General features: G+C 40.1%; 1 protein-coding gene across 4 annotated transcripts in view; it reads left to right on the top strand.

Moving 5' to 3' along the window:
* The window catches only part of LOC307040230 (NT-3 growth factor receptor-like), a 283,019-nt gene that overhangs the window by 165,401 nt on the left and 98,101 nt on the right, over positions 1 to 19,517 (top strand). For 3 of the 4 annotated variants that reach the window (XM_079682872.1, XM_079682870.1, XM_079682869.1), the window contains 5 exons: positions 6,221 to 6,333; positions 6,547 to 6,733; positions 8,887 to 8,910; positions 13,066 to 13,112; positions 16,382 to 16,484. In XM_079682872.1, coding sequence (XP_079538998.1) covers positions 6,221 to 6,333; positions 6,547 to 6,733; positions 8,887 to 8,910; positions 13,066 to 13,112; positions 16,382 to 16,484 — 474 coding nt within the window. The remainder of the gene's footprint in view (positions 1 to 6,220; positions 6,334 to 6,546; positions 6,734 to 8,886; positions 8,911 to 13,065; positions 13,113 to 16,381; positions 16,485 to 19,517) is intronic. The other variant, XM_079682871.1, reaches the window with a different exon arrangement.

Here is a 19,517-nt window from a genome sequence, read left to right as displayed (position 1 = left end):
ATAGTCACTCTAGGAAAGTACTTATTAGTGTAAACATAGCGCTTTAGAGGCTAATCCATCATCATTACAGCACATCTGACCTTGAGGGTGTGTGTGTTTGTGTGTGTTTACACCCATGTGACCTACACAAGGAGCTGTTTGCATGAATGTGTCTCATAAATTATCTTGTCACGTGGCTATTAAAAAGGCCACAGCAGCATCACACCTACAGTACATCATGAGCTGGTGAACACACAGCAACGTCTCATTAGAGCAAATGATAAGCTGCTTATTCAACCTTTGAATGCCTTTTTGAAACACATTCACATTATATTATATTATATGGGGCTTTCTTAGATTCTTAGACATTCTATCTCTTAATTAAAATATAATATATACATTTTATTTTTCTCAGATTGGGCAATAATGTAGCACATATTTGATCAAGCCAGATGTCACTAGGTCTTCACATGGGAGTTCTTGACTTCAACACTAATTTGTTTGGGGGCTATTTTCAGCGTCGGACTTATCCACATGTATTATTCTAGTGAGTATTTGTGGCAGCATATTGTGTTCTGGATGGAGTCAGTATATGTGTGTGTTCATGGTGATGGAGCTTAATGTTAGGCGTGAGGGGATCTGCTGTTCCCTCTGCAGTCATTCATTTCTTCATTGCTTTTTTAATCAACCCAGTCTCTTCAGTCTGTGTTGATCACAGATTAAGCTCAGCTGACAAAATAGCATCAGCCAAGTACACCATGAGCTTTCCTGGTTACCCTGGTAACAGCATTCACATCGACGTCAGCCAGCCAGTCACGCTCTTGTAAATTATAACCGAAGAAAAAGAACAGTGTGAGCAATAATCACAAATCAATGATGAGACTCTAAACAAAAGTCTGGAAATGAAAAAGTTGAGGCTTGAATTAAAAAAATATAGACCACTGAAGAAAGTATTTTAAAGGTCCCATGTCATGCTTTTCTGGTACCCGTCCCCTTGTGTGTTATGTAGCTTTTTCTGCATGTAAACGGTCTGCAGAGTCACAAACCCTCAAAGTACACCCTGTTGCGGGTAAAACTCTAACACAGAAAATACCTGTCTATGCTGCCCCAGAACGCCTCGTTGGAGATTTCTCTTTTTCCATTTGTTTCTTCTTGGGTATAGTGACGTATTTGGGTATAGTGACGTTACGTTAAGAGCTCACACACAAACACTCAATCTTTTCTCAGCTGCAGCTCCGGGGATTACTCAGCCTGAGACGGTGGGACGCGACGAGGCTGTGAGTCTGTGTGTGAGCACACACACAAACTCACAGCCAGGCTGCGTGTGTGTGTGTGTGCTCGGGCTGGTTTCGGGCTGGGTTTCGCTGTGTCTCGCTGTCTTGCAGACGGCCACTGGGCTCATAGGGAGGGGGGGGGGGGGGGGGGGGGTGGGGACAGGAGCTCCAACAAGCCGTTTAAGACAGAGAGTGAATACACATACTATAGAGAGATGCTGTATGAGAAACCAATGTGAGTTTGGAAAATTGTACAATATAAATCTGTTCTAGTAGACCTCAACAATGGAAATATGATCAGTAGAAGTGGCCATGACATGGGACCTTTAAATCGCTCTGCACTGGAACTTGATTTTACAGAGAAGCAATATGAGCTGAAATTCTGGCAAAATTAAATGGCAGGACAGACAGGACAGATGACTCAGACCGCTACATATTCATCGTGTTCCATCCATCGCTGTGCAACTGGCTACAGTTTGATTGCCTATTAATCAGGATGTGTAGAAACATGATGCTGATATCAATCTTTTCATCTACTACAAGAAACTACATTTGAATAGGAATTGTTGATCTATTCCTTAAACTTAAGTTAAGTGACTGAATGAATTATTTAAAAAACAGTTGGACACTGTTTATACAGTAGGTAATAAACTAATGCATCAAATGCTAAAGACAGCAGTGAGTTCATAGAGGAAGAAAAGAGAGCAACTAGATATCTTAGGATTACAACACAAGACCCTACATGTATATATTAGTGTTACTGCCTGCCAGATTGCTCTTGCTAAATCTACCTTAATAACTTTTCTGTTTTAGTTCATGTAGCTGTGGACAATTAGAGGATTCTAGCTGAACGCACCAATGTTTGTTGTGGTGTTGCATTTTGGGTAGTTCAGGTTTTGACAAGGAAGAAGGTGCTAAATGTTTAAAGGGTTCTGTTGTCCGACTGTCCATTTTAAGACTCACAATGATCTCACAATGTGCAATGATAAGTCAGTGAAGTGCTATTTTACATGACTAGCTAAACCTCAACTGCACTCCTTTGGCAAGTAGTTTTGAAACCAATGAGGTCAATATTTAAATGTAAAGAAAGAAGTCAATGTCAGTGCAGTAAATATTTATGAATGACTTCTGAGATATACTATTTAAAACATTGTTTAGCTAGCTAACTAGCTTATCTTTTCTCAAAATCCTAATTGTACTTTCAAATTTATTTTCATAGGCATACTGTTACAGTCTACAGGCTATCATGTCTCATCATACTCCTCTCTTACATTATCATCCTCACTGATAAGCAAAGCACCCAGAGACAACAAGAAAATAAGCCTTCTAAGAACAGCAGCCACGCAGAGCAGCAGGAAGTTCAGCTTTAATCAACAATGCTATCATTCTCTATAGGACTGAGCTAAAGGTCCCTCCAAAGACAGGACAAGTGTAGATAGTGTAATTCTTTCAAATGTACAGGTTTGGAGGTTGTAAACTGAGAACATTAGCTTACTTTCTTTGTCTCTATCATAGTACACTGAATTTCTTTGGATGAATGACTGTTGGTCGGAAAAAAACAAGCTATTTATATCTCCTTCTGTAACCCATCCTGCTTTTAGTACAGAATAAATCATATGTGGGAGACTAGAAAGAATATCCATAGTGGGTGATTTTTATGGAATTATAGGAGTAATTGTTCTTCCCTCTGAAAGTGTTTGCATGTGCCAAAAGCACAACACAATTCACAATGTAATGAATTGGCAAGGCACTTGGTTTCTGTCTACATAATTACCGTGTACACATGTTTCTCACATATTTTCTCCATCTGCTAATGACTCCTAATTCCTGCAGTGTGCTACATCTTCCAGCTTATTGTTTATCTAAATTCATAAAGTGGGTTACATTTTTCATTCCAGCCAAAAAAGAAGGTCAGCTGTGTACTTTCACAACAGGCTATCACATCCCTACATGTGATGTTGTTGTTTTCTGTATTGAAACTATCAATTATTGGTACGATACGATATACTTTATTGTCCCCGTATGGACATTTGTTCTGGACTCCGTCCTGCAGTTCTGCATACATGTACATATACAAACATAAACATGGACGCTGTCTTTAGCTATGCTTCTGTGCTAGATTAAAGATTCAAAGGCTTTAATGAATGCACTTTAGCTACAGTGTAGAAATGGCAATGAAAGTCCGGAGCTGCTCCATCAATGTAACATAGTTATATAAGACATAAAACAATAAAACAAAGTAACAAATACAATAAAAATTGTGCTACATCCTCACCACAGTGCTGTTTTCCTGACATCCAGCACACAGAAATAGCTGCTGAAGGTGAATTCATCTATTATTTATCGGGCTTGCAGCCAATGTTGTTCAGCTGACCCATTCAACAGAGTGCAGCGATTTGTTCTGTGTGCTAGTCTCTTCAGCAAAGGCAGACTCTTTCCGACTAGAAATAATGGATTATAATTATAATATGCTTCCTGGAATATACTTATGTATTCACTTTAGGGGAAATGTTCCAAACTAACTGTAACCAATTTCTTAAAAACTTGACCATGGTCCCAACAGTTAGCTTCAAGTATTGAATTTTACCCTTACACCAAATCCAACATTGGGACATATTTTCCACATGAAATATAAAAACATTCCCCAAGCATCTTGACATTCATGTTCTACAGTTGATACAACCTTTCCATACGCAAAACAGTCTATATTCAATTTCAAACCAACATACATTGTTGCATTCAAATGTGCTTGCACATTATACTCACTAATGCTGCATATAAAGCCTCTGTGAAGGAATATAAACACATTTGAATAAAGACATGCAAATTGAGTGCTAATTCATAAATGCACAAAGGAGCAAATATAAATCAGTGAATATGTATTTTACATTACCAGCATATTCTTTAACATGGCCTATGTGGCCTATGTGGCCTATGGCCTAGTTCCTTGTATTTGTTTATACAGACAACGAATATTAATCACGTTTTTGTAAAATGCAAAAGGGATAGACATTCTTTTTAAATGAATTTAAATAGGAAAAGAAAAAAGTTTACAATAAATAATACAAAAATAAATAAGGCAACATGTATGATGGCACATTGAACCGAAATATGTAAAAAAAAAAAAAAGTATTATTACTTGAATTAATTAAAATGTTGTGTCTAATCAGTCGTGCTGAGCTTGTGATCATTCTTTGTGTGTTTGTCGCTTTAGAAGACATTTTTAATAATACACTGCCTATTAGATATTTTATCTTAAAAAATGCTTTAAGAAAATAAATATTCTTGGTTGGTTCCATGTATAACTTTAGCATTGTGGGGTTTAATGACCACTGCAGCCTCTAGATCCTATTAGCATGGACAGTTATTAATACCCAGAGCTCCCTTTACTCTGTCAGGCATACACTTCACAAACTGTGTGTCTGTGCGCATTCTTGAAAGGATACATTTCATTTGTGGCGAAACGACTAATAACAGTGAGATCGTCTTTCTCTGCTGCTGGTTTGAATTTCTCAGTCGGCTGTGGAAAGACGATCATACTGTTGCAGCAAACAGCAAATTGTGTTTGCGTTTAGAAAGCGTTTTGTCAGGCAACAGAGAGAAACATGAGAACAGCCACACACACTCCACCACTCTGAATCGATTGGGACAGATTGTGATGAGACCAGCATATTAAAAGGATAATCATGGTCTCTCCTCCCGTCTCTTCTTCTCTCATGTGCTGCCACAACAGATTGGTGCAGGAATGAGTCCTAAAACCTGGAAATGACATAGCATTTTTCCACTTGTACTTCCCTTGCCTCAAAGTCAATGTTTTTTAACATGTTTGTGCCTGAAATAAGGTTTGTGGTTAACGCAAGCTAAATAACTTTTCACCTTTTTTAATAACATAAATACATAATTAAATACCCCCTTTGTGAATGTTTAAAGCTACATTATGTGTCATAAAAACGGTGGTTGCTACCAAGTGACTGAATAAACTCCTAAACGTCATCACACTGAACATTAGCCACCTTTAGCTTAGCGATGGTGGTGCCCACCGATGCAATGATTTGAGTTTGACCATAGCCTAATTTTTGCTTTTTTACTCCTGCGATTTGCATTCATAAGTGGAGATTATCATGCTTAACAATACGCGTTAAGTGTCATAAACATGTGTTGGCCACAGAGCTTATTTTCTGCAGTATACCAAAATCCAACTGAGAGCCCTTGTGATGCTAACTTCTGTTAGTCTACAATAATACTTCATCAATGGACCACTCTTTACCTCCAGTGTAATGACAGACAATATACTTTAGGCTTCACTTTAGTGAAGGGATGTGTGACAATGTAATACAGTAAAATTAGTTAAAGGTCACCTATTAATCAAAATCCACTTTTTCATGTCTTTTATACATACATATGTGTCCCCTCTGTGTAAAGAGAAAAAACACCACCTCCCTTTTTTCCTGATCCATTTATATAAAAACCTTGGTATTTTAGCCAAACACTTCAAAGACATGTTTTGTATATAACTGAGAACTATAATATATTGATGAAAACGAGTATAATAGGGGACCTTTAATATAAGTTAAAGGGGCCCTATTATGCTCATTGTCAGGTTCATGAAGTAGTTGCATTTTGTGCCTCTACTGTGACATGTTCCATGCTTTTATGTTAAAAACTCTCATTCTGCCTGTGCTGCAGCACCTTCTCTCACCCTCTGTTTGAAAAATGTTGGAGAGAAACTCGGGATGTTAGCCTTTGCAGACCATTTACATGCACAAAAACCTATATAACACACACACGCTCACGCTCACGCTCACACACACACACACACACACACACACACACACACACACACACACACACACACACACACACACACACACACACACAAAAGAAAAAGGGAAAACCCCCCAAAAACATAATAAGGCCTCTTTAAATTTGAAATGCTCATCTGCCATGTCTTCTCTCTGCTTTCTTAGATCCTCCAACCATTTTGAAGCTCTTGGAGCCAGAACGGCGCCATGACACGTGCATCGAGTTCACGGTTCGAGGCTGGCCCCACCCCACCTTACAATGGTTCTACAAAGATAAGGTGCGCCTAAAATTTTCTAAAATATTTATTAACTCATGGTTGCTTTATTTTTTGCTTACCTGTGTGGAATAAAAATTGGGTGGGGGGCGGTGCAGTCTGCCAAGGACTGACAGAAGCACTGATCTAAGATTATATTTGTCCATCAATTAATATATACAGTACATGTCTTTTCACAAGGCAACATAACATGATGATTATTTGCTCCCCTCCCAGGAAATATCCCACACTGAGTATGTGCGTCCTGATATGGATACGTATCAAGACTACATAGAAGGCTGCCTAACCTTTAACGTCCCAACGCACCACAACAACGGCAACTACACACTGGTGGCCACCAACGAGCTGGGTGAGGCTGTCAGCACCATCTACGGGCACTTCATGGACAAGCCGATCGTTGATAGTAAGTTGGGTCTGTCTGTGTCATATCTACTATTATTAAAGTATAAACTATAGAAACACCAGAGATAATATCAACTGAATCCCTGTGATTTAAAGAATTTAAATAAAATGTTATAAGATATCTGTGTTACATGTACTAGTACTATAAAAGGTAACAACTTTCTACTTAGACTCTTTCATATTTCACTCTGTTAGAACAAGGTGCCATGAAGCATTTCCCTCATATGTCAAAAAGAAAAGAAAAATGTGTTCCCACATCTCTAATCCACTTCGTTTTGACCTAATTTAAGGCAGCCAGCTGGTTCCACAAACACACAACTGATAGATGGAAGTCTATCTTTGTGTAGCTGACGTGATTTGGAAACAAATGTAGCCTACACATAATGTGTAGCCTTTAAGTGGCTCTCCTCCTGTTGGGGAAGCAGACCTGGAACTACTTTTGCCAGTAGGTGATACTAAATGCAAATTCCACGAAACGGCCAAGGCTTCAGCTGGGAGTACTTTCCATTGGGATTGGTCCATCAGATCTGTCAGAAGACCACAAAAGACAGAGTGGCTGGTTTCTGGCAGGAATGATTACAAAACACATGTGAATGGGGGACATTCAAAAATAAATAATTAATACAATTTGTGAAAGAAGATAAGAGACAATAAAATGAACAGAGTCCACACAAGGGAGAATACTAAGGTTAAATATTGTAACCCTATTTCCATACTGGACACTGGTAATACTCTTCTCAAATCACACGCACATGTTATCCCACTGAAATAATTGACATAAGCGTGTCCGGCAAATCGAGACAGGCCTATCTGAATATGTTGGGCCACATGGTCTATAAGTTACTATGTTTTATCCTACACCCTCTCCAGTGAGCTGCATAGGACAGACAGGGCCCCTGGTAGAGGGCTCTGCCTGTGCTTATAGAGCTAGGGTTACAATACGTAACCTTTGTTTTAGCTAGGACAGGCCTTGTACGCTCTGCAAAAACATCGACCTACCATTCTGATACTGACCGGTTTAAGGTTGCTTCCCATGTAGCACAAAGAAATGTAGGAGTATCATGCCCAAAAGGGGATTCCTGGTGAAACTTAACCAGTGGGAAATTGCCGATCACTGAAGAGAAAAAGGATAACAGTCAGCAACTTTGCTGCTTTATACAGTAAACCATGTGGTCAGCATGTATCTGGGTAAGCTCATTTTGATTGGCCAGCTACGTGTATGAAATGTATTACAGTGGGCGAATATGTGTGTTTAATTGGAAAATAATATTACCTTTTAAGTCGAGTAGAGGGCGGAGCATGTGTGAGTCAGAACAAGGAGGTTTTGTTTGTAACCAAACAAAACTGGCCTTGCAGGTTGTAATGTGAAGCTCTGTAAATGGCATGGAGAGAAAACCCCTCTGGTATGGCGCTGGACTAATTCCCTAAACTTTTAGAGAAAGATTATTCCATTTACAGGGTTAAACATTTTTAATATAGTCATTGATACTGTGGTTGGTCAATATGGATTTTAAAACCTAAAACCCACACTTCAGTAACGTAGTAACTTTGGCATGGAACCACTAATACTGACAGATTGTTCAAGTCTAATAACTAGAAGGACAATAAATACCATGCCAAGCAACGGTAAACATTCTAGCCCTTAAGTGTTACATTAGCTTGCATGCTACTGTTGACAGATATTACAAATGAGAGTCAAAAGATTAACTCAAGTTTTGGCATCAGAATAGACAACACTACTCTGTTCTCATCCAAGCTCTCTGGGACCCTCTGCCACGATAACCCTCATAATAGCCGGCAGTGTTTGATGCACCATTATTTTCAAATATTTTAACGAAATAAAAGAATCAGTGAAGATTTAAAAACTCCTGTAGTCTGAGCCTATGTTAACTGCAGCAACACTGCATTATTTGCTGAAATAAAGCTCATATTTAGTCTTAGTGAGAATGCAGAAGAGCTACATTTAGACAAGGTGATGTTGTTGTTAAGTGTTATTTCTGGTGTTATGCTCCTTTCTCACCTGGCACCCGTGCTCTGTTTCTTATCTAACATTTTTCTTCTCTTAATCTTTCCCCTGCACCGTCAAACATGTATGTTCTATGGTGTATTACAGCCTCTTTTATATCTTGTTCATTTTTCTTTCTCCTCCCATAGGTTCAGAGACAGATTATATTTATGGTAAGTGCCTTTAACAAGAATCTCATTGACATAAGACTTTATGGTTAGGACCCTCTGGTTGTCAAGAGGGAGTAAGCTCTTCCTCCGCATATGTATGGCGTTATATTTGTGCTTCTATCCTGAGTACGCAATGAAACATGTTGAGCATAGAAAATGCTATTGAGCGCGCACTTGAACATTTTTGAGCACAGAGAAATATATTTTCTCTCATTAAACTCCTGCTCCGTGCGCAAGCAGACCGCTGCACACGCTCTCTCTCCCTCGCTCGACCTTTCCAGCCTGTGCACGCTCAGCTTTGCCTGCGCTCGCTCAAGTTGTCACAGCGTTACAAATGTGCCACAAAACCAACCAATCGGAGAACTCGAGAAGGTCAATTCTGATTTGCTGGTCCAGCGCCATGTAGAGAGAAGAGTTGCGACAGCGGAAGTCCAAAATGCTTGATCGTCACGTGGTTCAGAGAGACTCAGAAAGTTTGTGGCGGGCCATTTGAATCACGATTTGAATGCATTAATACGTGTATGAAATGTATTACAGTGGGCGAATATGTGTGTTTAATTGGAAAATAATATTACCTTTTAAGTCGAGTAGAGGGCGGAGCATGTGTGAGTCAGAACAAGGAGTAATAATCCAGTAATAATGAAGATAGAAATGCCATTTTTGGTCATTAGTGGTCAATAAAGGTTTCATCAGTTTGTCTGTGCCTTTACCTCCCTGTTGTCCTGGCATATAGTCTCCCCCATGGTTTGCTGTGCTGCCTGGGGAAGCTCCAAACGCTCAGAGAAAGGAGTACAAATGTACGGCTTCCCCACTGACACAGAGAGGAGGAAAGAATGCCTGGCTCAAGTCAGCAGGAGCAATTTAACTATCACAAAAGACAACAACATAATATTTTTCACAAAACGAAGACCACACCATTGGGAAGCTTAACGTCTGTTTAATCAAAATAAGGAAACGGGCTTGCAAAACTCTGGGAGTTGAGACTCAGGTGCAGGGTGAGGGTCTCATTGCAGGTCTTCAGGCTCCATTGAATCCCCCTGCGGTTCTTGTGCTGAAAGAGGGAGACAAAGACAGCAGAAAGGGTTAAATACATCTAGCAACCTATAGGATGGGAAATTGCTGAGCTATTTGAAACTTACCTTGTGTTTTCACTCTCACTTCAGTCCCTCTCCCTTTGCCATCAATCCAAAATCAGCTGAGCTGCAACATAATACAGACAGGTAATAATCAACAGAATCACAAGGACATCATATGGCTCTGCTAAAAAAACTCACCCATAAGTTACGTTTCTGTTTACTGTTTGGAAGTCTCAAATATGCACTCTAAATCCATATAAATAGCGATGTATCAGAAAAATAGCTCTCTTTCTTATTATTGTGTAACGTTAACTAAAATATACTAGCTTGAACTCCAAGATGGATATCCTCATTTCACCACCTCCACCCACTACAATCACACGCACCAATGGTATATATTTAACTAACATTTAACTCCCTCAACCCCGGATAAAAGCACTTTAAGAAGCACCTTTTCTCTAATTCCACAACGTTGGGTTGAAATAACATTAAGAGAACGGATTAATAGGCTGTTCATGGTTAACGTGTGTTGCTAACTTTATCCGGTATCATGAAGCTGATTAGTTGTCCGGTTGAAAATTAATGCAAGCTCTATGCCCATTCTAGAACAGGAAACAGAAATTGGTCCAGGTTCTGGTCAACCCAAATTTGTGATAGAGAGAGAAACCTGTTTTGTCATTCTGCCACCTCTAATGCTTACAGCAAGTAATCAATACCTCAGAAGGGTTCATGTACATGTAGGCTACGGTTTGTTAGCTGTTTGCTTAAACTACCCCTATAGCTACAGTATGTTGCCCGGCTAGCAAACTCAGGCATTGACAATAACGTGATATCAGAAAACTAGAAATGCATAACTCACCTGACACTGTGGCGTACTATTCTCTTCATTCAAGTCTGTCATGTCCTGTAAATGCATGTGTAAATGTCAACGATGGATGTGTAATAAGAACGTCAACAGCCTGATGGCAATCGAAAATCCCTCTCTCATCTCAGATCGAAGATATGATTGGAGACGACCAGCCAATCAGAATTAACCTTCTCAAGTTCTCCGATTGGTTGGTTTTGTTGCACATTTGTAACGCTGTGACAACTTGAGCGAGCGCAGGCAAAGCTGAGCGTGCACAGGCTGGAGAGGTCGAGCGAGCGAGGGAGAGAGCGCGTGCAGCGGTCTGCTTGCGCACGGAGCAGGCGTTTTATGAGAGAAAATATATTTCTCTGTGCTAAAAATTGTTCAAGTGCGCGCTCAATAGCATTTCCTATGCTCAACATGTTTCATTGCGTGCTCAGGATAGAGGCACAAATATAACGCCATACATATGTAAAAGCCCTAAACGTTCACGCTGACTCTTATATGATTAGCCTGTGTGCAGATTGCATTGAATAGCTTTACATTTAATATAAATATTATATCACAGAAGATAGTGATGTGATAAAATCCCCACAGACTAACAATTCTTGTCATAAATTGTAAAGCGGGCTATGTTTCTCCATACCAATGAACTGACGACTGTGTAATGATATAATATGTGAATAGATCAGAGCAAACAGGAGAGTGGCAGCTAAGTCAATCTTGGAAATATAAAGATTTGTTGAGTGTGTTTCAGAGAGATGCTTAGTTCTCATTTCAGAACGCCCACTTAAGTGTTGTTGAATATGACTGGATTTTCACAAGCAAGCACCGCGCCACAACAATATGTTAGTCAAAGATTCAATTTAAAGAGATATTGAATGTAACGGGAAGGGATGAAGAAGGATGAGGGATGCTGTCTGTCAGGCTTGTCTGGAGGACAGACTGAAGTCCAACAGAGAGAGGGGGGGGTCCGTCTCAGGCGTGTTTCTGCCAGATCTGAATACCAGACCCCAGACAGTAACTAGAATGGGACAAAAAGTATGCACCAGATGAAAGAAGAATAGATTAGAGGAAACAGGAAGAGAGGATGAAGGAATGTAGGGAAGGAGGGATGTGGTTATGTAATGACATAGGGTTCAAGGGATGTATGGGCGGAGGGTTGAAAGGTGGAAGGGATGTAGTGATGGGAATGAGGGTTGACAGGATATAACTATGGAGGCACAAAGGAATGTAAGGATGAATGGACAAAAGGTGTAGGGAGGAAGGGGTACAGGTAGGGAGGGGAAGATGAAGGGATTAAGGGATGTTGTTGAGGAAGACATAGGAAGGTAAATGATAAGGAGAGATGTGCCTCGAAGGGACGTAGGGAGGGAGAGATGAGCATTAAAGGGATGTAGGGATGAATGGACGTGGTGAAATTGGAGAAAAACAAGGCCAGATTTGGTGGTTCGGCGTGGTTCATCGTGGTTCGGCGTGTGGTTCGGCGTGTGGTTCGGCGTGTGGTTCGGCGTGTGGTTCGGCGTGTGGTTCGGCGTGTCCCTGCACCTGAAAGTCAGATGTACTTCATATGTTGTAGGATGCAAATCATTTTAGGTCTCCACAGCTTCTGCATGCATATGAGGATACAACATACATAACCCTAACCCTTAGAACTTTTTTAGATAAACATATTTTAAGTACTTTACTGTGTGGCATTGTACTTTTAAAAGTACTTGTGCAAAACTTGAGTATTTGCTTTTTTAACGCTACACTATACTTACGTTACATCTTATCATTTTGTTCTTGATAACCCACAGTTAACTGGCAGCTGTGGTTGCTTTGCAGATTCGCATTTCACATTCATGCATGGTTAATCATTATAGACTACCCAACTATAGGTCAAATTATAACACTAATTCATACTTCATACAAAATAATGTGTCATCATAACAATACAACAATGGCCTACATGTATTCATTTTCCACTTTCAGTAGCCACTTTCTTACAAAGATCAGATTTATTGCAGGACTTCTGACCTCGACTGGGGTTATAGACAATATTGTCTCTGTCCTCTGCCCAATAACTGGCCTATAAAAACATCATGGCACAGCCTCTTTGTCTGCAGCTTTTTGTTCGCTGTTGGTTTGTGTAGCTCATTATTTTATTGTTGTATGTGTGATGACTTCATGCCGTTATCCTGCACAAGCAGCAGGACAGTAAAGTCTGTGTGTTCTTGTGTTTTTTCCCGCTAGTTACCCCGACTAATGAAACTCACAAACCTGACGAAGATACTTTCAGGGTAAGTGTGATATTCAACATGTTTGGCTGAGGCTTCATCTACTGGCGTGCAGGTAGTGAAACAAAGCCCATATTGAACTGAATGTACTTTTTCTGACCAATAGTGTCATTTTAATTGCTAATGTTTCATGTAAAGGACCTTCATGCTATTTAGCCAACATCAAAGATTGTTATTTTCTTCTTGGAAAATACTTGGTTATAATAATGCAGCTGGTGTTGTTGATATCCTGTCAGTGTTGTCTTTAATCAGTCAAAGAAAAGTCACATTGCAGTCCGTTTTAATATTATTGGGTCACAGTAACTGCTTGAAAAAAAAGCTTTTATTGTGTATCCTCTACGGCGCATCATTTAATTAATACCGAGTGCAGACGTTGGTTTATTCCATAGTATATCAATCCTTGTTAAGCTATAAATAACCACATTTGTTCTCAATTCAATCAAAATCAATAAGTGGCAGTTGTCATTTTGACCAGCAAAATGAAAGGTTCCAAACAAAACTTCTTTAAAGCATTTGAAAATTAAACTCATATTTAAAAGAAATACATATAAAATGTAAACAGTAGATATATTATGATACATTTTCAAAAGCAGCAACCGTCTGTCTGTGTCTTACCTCATAATGACCATTATATTAAACTACCAGTGTGCAAATAGATGTGAAACAGAAATTCAAGAAGTTACAGTGTAAAGAGCCGACTGTGCTTTTTAAACCTTCCCCTCATTCACGTGGCCATTAGTTCTATCTGCTGAAAGCCTCTGTTGGCTGGTAATCCTGAGAGTTGGTTAGAAATTGAGTTCATCTTTTTCCTTTAATTGACTGTAAAAAGACAACTGTTGAGACTGTGGCTTTGAGGGAACATAGTGGGAAAGTCTATGTGGGTGCATCTTTTCTCTACATATTTTAGTGTTTTAATCTGGGTTGAAAAATTGAATATAATATGGGAGCGTCCTTCTCAGCCTTGTCTCACAAATACTCAAATGTACCACAGTCTTTTAACACCACATTAAATGGTGGTGGCCGACAGGTGCAAACTCGCCACAAGAGTTAAAAACTTTTTCCATTAGGAGAAACGTGCTGCAAAAGAAACATCTTCACCAACTTGACGAAACATGCGCAGAGTTTACTAAATACGCTGGGTGAAGGAAACGCTGTGAATACAAAACGCTGCAAGAAGCTCAAAACACAACAGACACTTAAAGAGCAACTTCCAGGTCAAAGACACCTGTGAATAAATGTGTAGGAAAATGATGAATACACTATATTTTCAAAAAAATATACAGAAATATACCCTACAGTGACATCTGGCGTCGTTTTTGTAAGAAATGTTCACTTCCGCATAAAAGAGCCTCGGCACGTGACCTCCCGCGTGTGACGTAACATGGGGTAAACAAGGGGGAGAGCGGCCGGTGTAACGTATTAATAAACATGGATCCCAATGCTAGTTTCGACACAGAAGACACAGAAGAAGTTGAACATGAATATTCGAATGCATATGACGGACCACAACCTTATAATTATGAGCCTGCAAGGCGTCCAAGAGACCAGGAGCAGCCAAGGATTAGAAGAAATAACGGCCATCGGAGAGAAATTGAGCTGTGGTGTGAGGAGAACCAGTGGAGAACTGGGCAGCTATCTTGGTGAGTGACCGGCGTTAGCTACAGAATGTTAGCTAACGTCACATCACAACATTGTAAAGTTAGCTATCATATATCAGGCTATAACTAAAGTAGTATTGATAATATAGTAACGTTACTGGCAGGACTGTTGATACTGATCCATAACAGAAACTAATGTGCAAGTATCAGCCGTATCTTGCGTTACCTAATGCAACTCCACACTACGGTGCTGTGTACCGGAGGAGAGATGCGAGAGACGGCTGATACTTGACGATCTGGCGGAGAAAGGTTGTGGAGCCTCCGTTGATATGCCGTTGTAAATGGCTTGATGGAAAGCAGGTGTGTAGTCGGGGAGGGTGCACAGCTGATTGCAGCAGGTGAGTGGAGGTTGACCCGGGAGCCAGGAGTGACAGCCACCACGCACACACAAACAACACCGACAGGGGGAAACAAACAAACACAAAGGAGACGGCTGGAGCAGTACAGCCACCACAGCGTTACCTAATGCAACTCCACACTACGGTGGTGTTTACCGGAGGGAAGAGAAAGAGAGCAGCGAAGGGGGGGGGGGGGAGAGTATGTGCTGCAGGGAGGTGGATGCACAACGCACCCAGGAACGAACGCTAGCTCCGGTCCTTTTTACTGTGGGCTCGATGTCCTGACAGGCTGGTATTTTTGCAACCTGCACAAACACAATACTGCACCATGATAACAAATGGTGAAATACAATGTAAAACTACCGAAAAATACCAGCTCCTTAAAACACAACCGCTCTACTCAACGCAACTCTACTATACCCGCGGTCAGAGAGCGGAGATGTGTCCCCTGTGTGATGTAATATGACGCGTTTGACGTATGACCTTAAAAAAAAGCAGTTTTTAAGAGCAGAGCTCAAAATTGCTCCTTTCCCTCTGAATTCCTGCCCTTATGTCTCGTAAAACATATCAAATCCTGCATTCACTTTTTTAATTGTAATTTTCAAGCAAGTTTAAGCATAAATGTAGAAAAAATTAAAACCTGCAAGATGCTCTTTAAGATGCACACGGCTGAGACCAGAGCGGTGATGTGGGCTGAACACAAATAGTACATATTACACATGTTTTTGATGTATATATTTTTGGGATATAACTTGAGCAATGAACTGCAACAAAAAAATATTGTTAAACACATTTATATGGGGGAGGGATAACATGTACATTGGGAGGGACATGCACTACCTGGCCCTCCAACAGCGCCTGGGTGGTATATTATCTGTTAAAATGACATTATGGCAATTATGCCAGATGCACTAAAAACTGTACTTCTGGTTCTAAGCCTGAAAAAGTGGCTTTTGTCATCTCATCTGTCACTGTGACAGGAAGTGGACTTTCAAACTGAAATATGAGACATTCTCTTTGTTTCAATCAGAATGAGAGGAACAGCAAAAAACCTGGATGTATTTGAACAACTTTCTTGGGAAATATGTGAGCGTTTATAAGAAAAGAGATTCAACCTCTCGGGACTAAATTGTTACATTTGGGCATTTTGGGAAATTGAGGCCTCACCATAGGGAACGAGACCTGCTGCGGTCCCTGCTCTGCATAAATTGTATTTTGTCTCTTCCTGTAGATCTGCGAAGATTGTCCTAACACTGTTCCCCTCCCCCTTCTGTAGGTGTCCGTAGCAGTGGGCCTGGCAGCGTTTGCCTGCGTGGTTCTGGTTCTCCTCTTTCTCTTCATCAACCAATATGGACGCCGCTCCAAGTTTGGCCTGAAAGGTAAGAAGACAGTCTGTTTCTCTCAATCCTTTTTTGAATTCAGTCTCCAGTCAACAGGCTGTTTCTGAGTTGTGCTTCTCTAATAAACAGTTTTCATTCATCTTCCCTTCTACTTTGCTGGGCTTCTGTTCTTAGTTTGACGTTATTAAGCTACTGAATGTATTTACTAATGGAAGCTTCCTACTCAAGAAAGAACAGCTCACAGCTTTATTTGTAGGGATTTTAATGTGTGAATGAAAAGTACTGAGTAGGAAATGATAAATATACATGTACAAATAAATGTACATGCTAGTTGCATTCTTTATTGAGGGTTTTCATGTAGGCCTATTAGTGACTGACCTCTGAATACTGTCTAAAGTGTAAGTAGATTATAGGAGAAATATTATTCATCTGAACACATGCTACAACTAGACTTAATTCTTTGATCTCTTTGTTTAATATTGTCATGTGTCTGTTGGTATCTTGATATGTTCATTTGGATAGGACACACACACACACACACACACACACACACACACACACACACACACACACACACACACACACACACACACACACACACAAACACACACACATACTTCATGTCTTAAGGGCACACACACAGAAACACCATATCAACCATCTGTTGATTACATCCATCTGTTCATTTTGTGCTGCCTTAGAGCCAACCCATTAATGCCTGTAGGGTGAGTGTGCACTTCCAGACAGTCACACACACACACACACACACACACACACACACACACACACACACACACACACACACACCCCCACACACACACACACACACACACACACACACACACACACACACACACACACACACACACACACACACACACACACACACACACACACACACACACACACACTCAAAATTGATGCTTTTTGAGTAAGAAGGAGCCAAGCAAAAAACTGATGATTCCATTAAGTCTCCATAAACCCTCCTCTTCATACACTCTGTTCCTCTGTTTGAGGAGGAAATTACATCTGCTTTTTCTCCTCAAAAGGAATATTGTCGTCTTTATCACACGGTAATCTTCTTTTATATCCAATAGTCTTCTAATGTCCAGGAGATGACCATCTGTCTGTCTGCCAGCGTCTGTCTCGCTCCTCTTTCTGTATTTTCTGAATCGTCACGATAGCAGCACAACAACTTTGGAATAAGCTAAACCTGTTCTGCATTAAAAAAAATACAGTGCAATATATTCATTTAACTTCTTTGGATTTCAATAGTGTGTGTTTTGGCTTATATGAATTGATATTCTGTCTATTTTTTATATTTTGATTTGAAAGTAAGAGTTAGGGTTTGGGTTAAGGGTAAGAGTGAGTATGCCCAATGCTGTCAATGGACACATTTTTTTTATCATGATTAATCGCAAGTTTAAAATACTAAGATGTATCTTACACTTGTGGTTTTGTAATAAAGAAATGCATGACAAACTGATAAGAAAAACAAACAGGGTTTTATATTATAACTATATTATTACATGATTTCAGAATTATTGTCAGGAAGTCCAACAATTTCCAGAACTTAGCTAAGGCATCTACAAAGCCACAGAGAACCGCTGTATTCACCGTCCATATAATGTGCACTACACAGGACATACAGTATCATAGCACCATCCGTCCCTACAGTGGGACCCAGTTTGCTATCTCCCACTCCTGTGCAACTTCAAGAAACTGACGTATAGTTTGAAAAAATATCTTTCCTCCCTTTTCATCACACGTAAAGCGAAAGTGCAGTTGTGCCTTTACACCGAGATAGTGATGGTTCTTACGGCCCGTCCACACTACAGCTTCGACAGCTTCAAAAATGGTTTCCAACGTGTTTGCCCATTCACTTTGAATGGGGTGACGTCACGTTGCCTCGCTTTTCGCCGAACTGAATTGTGGGTAGCAGAGCAGAGCTTTTCTGGCGTTTCAGGCTGCAAAAGTTGAGCAATGTTCAACTTTTGAAGCTTCTAAAGCTTTCGGTGGAAGCGTCAGCCAATCAAATCATATGCCAGTACAAGCTCTAGCCAATCAAACCGCTGCTTGTGTGTCAGGGGCGGGAGATTCATGTAATTGGTTGTTGGTCGAGCTTCAGACACGCCCGCTGGCAAGCTTTTTTTGAAGCTGTAGTGTGGACGGGCCGTTACTGATGTGAAGTGGTCTCCAGTGAATGCCAATTCCTCTGCTTTCTTTGCCTTTTCACTGCCATGCAATTCATGGTAAACGTCTCGTAAACACTGGTATATAGGAGATCAAATGTGGTAATGCGATTAATTTGTGTACATTTTCTTTAACGCATTAAGGTTTCCAGATTGATCCCGAGTATTAACACATTAATGTTGACAGCCATGGGTTATACATGTTTCATATTAGCCTACATGTCTGAATATTATACATTGGTATCTGGAGTTTTTGTCACATGTGAAATGTCTAAAACCCATGCTATTTTACTACACATAGAAGTGCTGTGTTCACATGGGATGTCTGTGTTGATACTGAGACATCCAGCATTATTCCCATCTGTTTGCCTGCACTGTTGGACTGTGCCACTTCAGATTATGGAAAACTCAAATCACAGAATCTCCTGCATTACGTTCAGCTTGTTGCCTTGACAACTTAAAGCTTCTGCTCTCAGAGGTCTGGCCAGCCCAGTCAAAGGCTTGCAGGTTTTGAACCATCTTTATTATATTCATGGTTGTATGCTCATTGCTCTGCCATCCATTACGACTTTTATTGAACATTGAGTGTATTTCTGCAAAAAGAAATGTCTATATAGGTGAGACAATATTTATCTCAGATACCACGTTAGCAGTTTATGTTGTAGTGGTCCATCATAGATTGTGAGAAACGATATAATATATAATAGTCATTGGTAAATAATAAGGTATTCAGTAAATGATACTGATCAGCAAGAGCGAGAGATGGCCCCTTTTAGCGGCGCTGATGTTTCAGAATCTTGAACATTTACAGATTTAAAATGTCCAAATAATTAGTAGTTTGTAGATTCTCAAAACCAATTTGATTCCATTTAAAAAAAAT

Source organism: Notothenia rossii (assembly GCF_949606895.1).
Source record: "Notothenia rossii genome assembly, chromosome: 5".
Taxonomy (NCBI): Eukaryota; Metazoa; Chordata; class Actinopteri; order Perciformes; family Nototheniidae; genus Notothenia; species Notothenia rossii.
The sequence above is the reverse complement of the archived record's forward strand: the minus strand, read 5'-3'. Positions and strand labels throughout refer to the sequence as shown.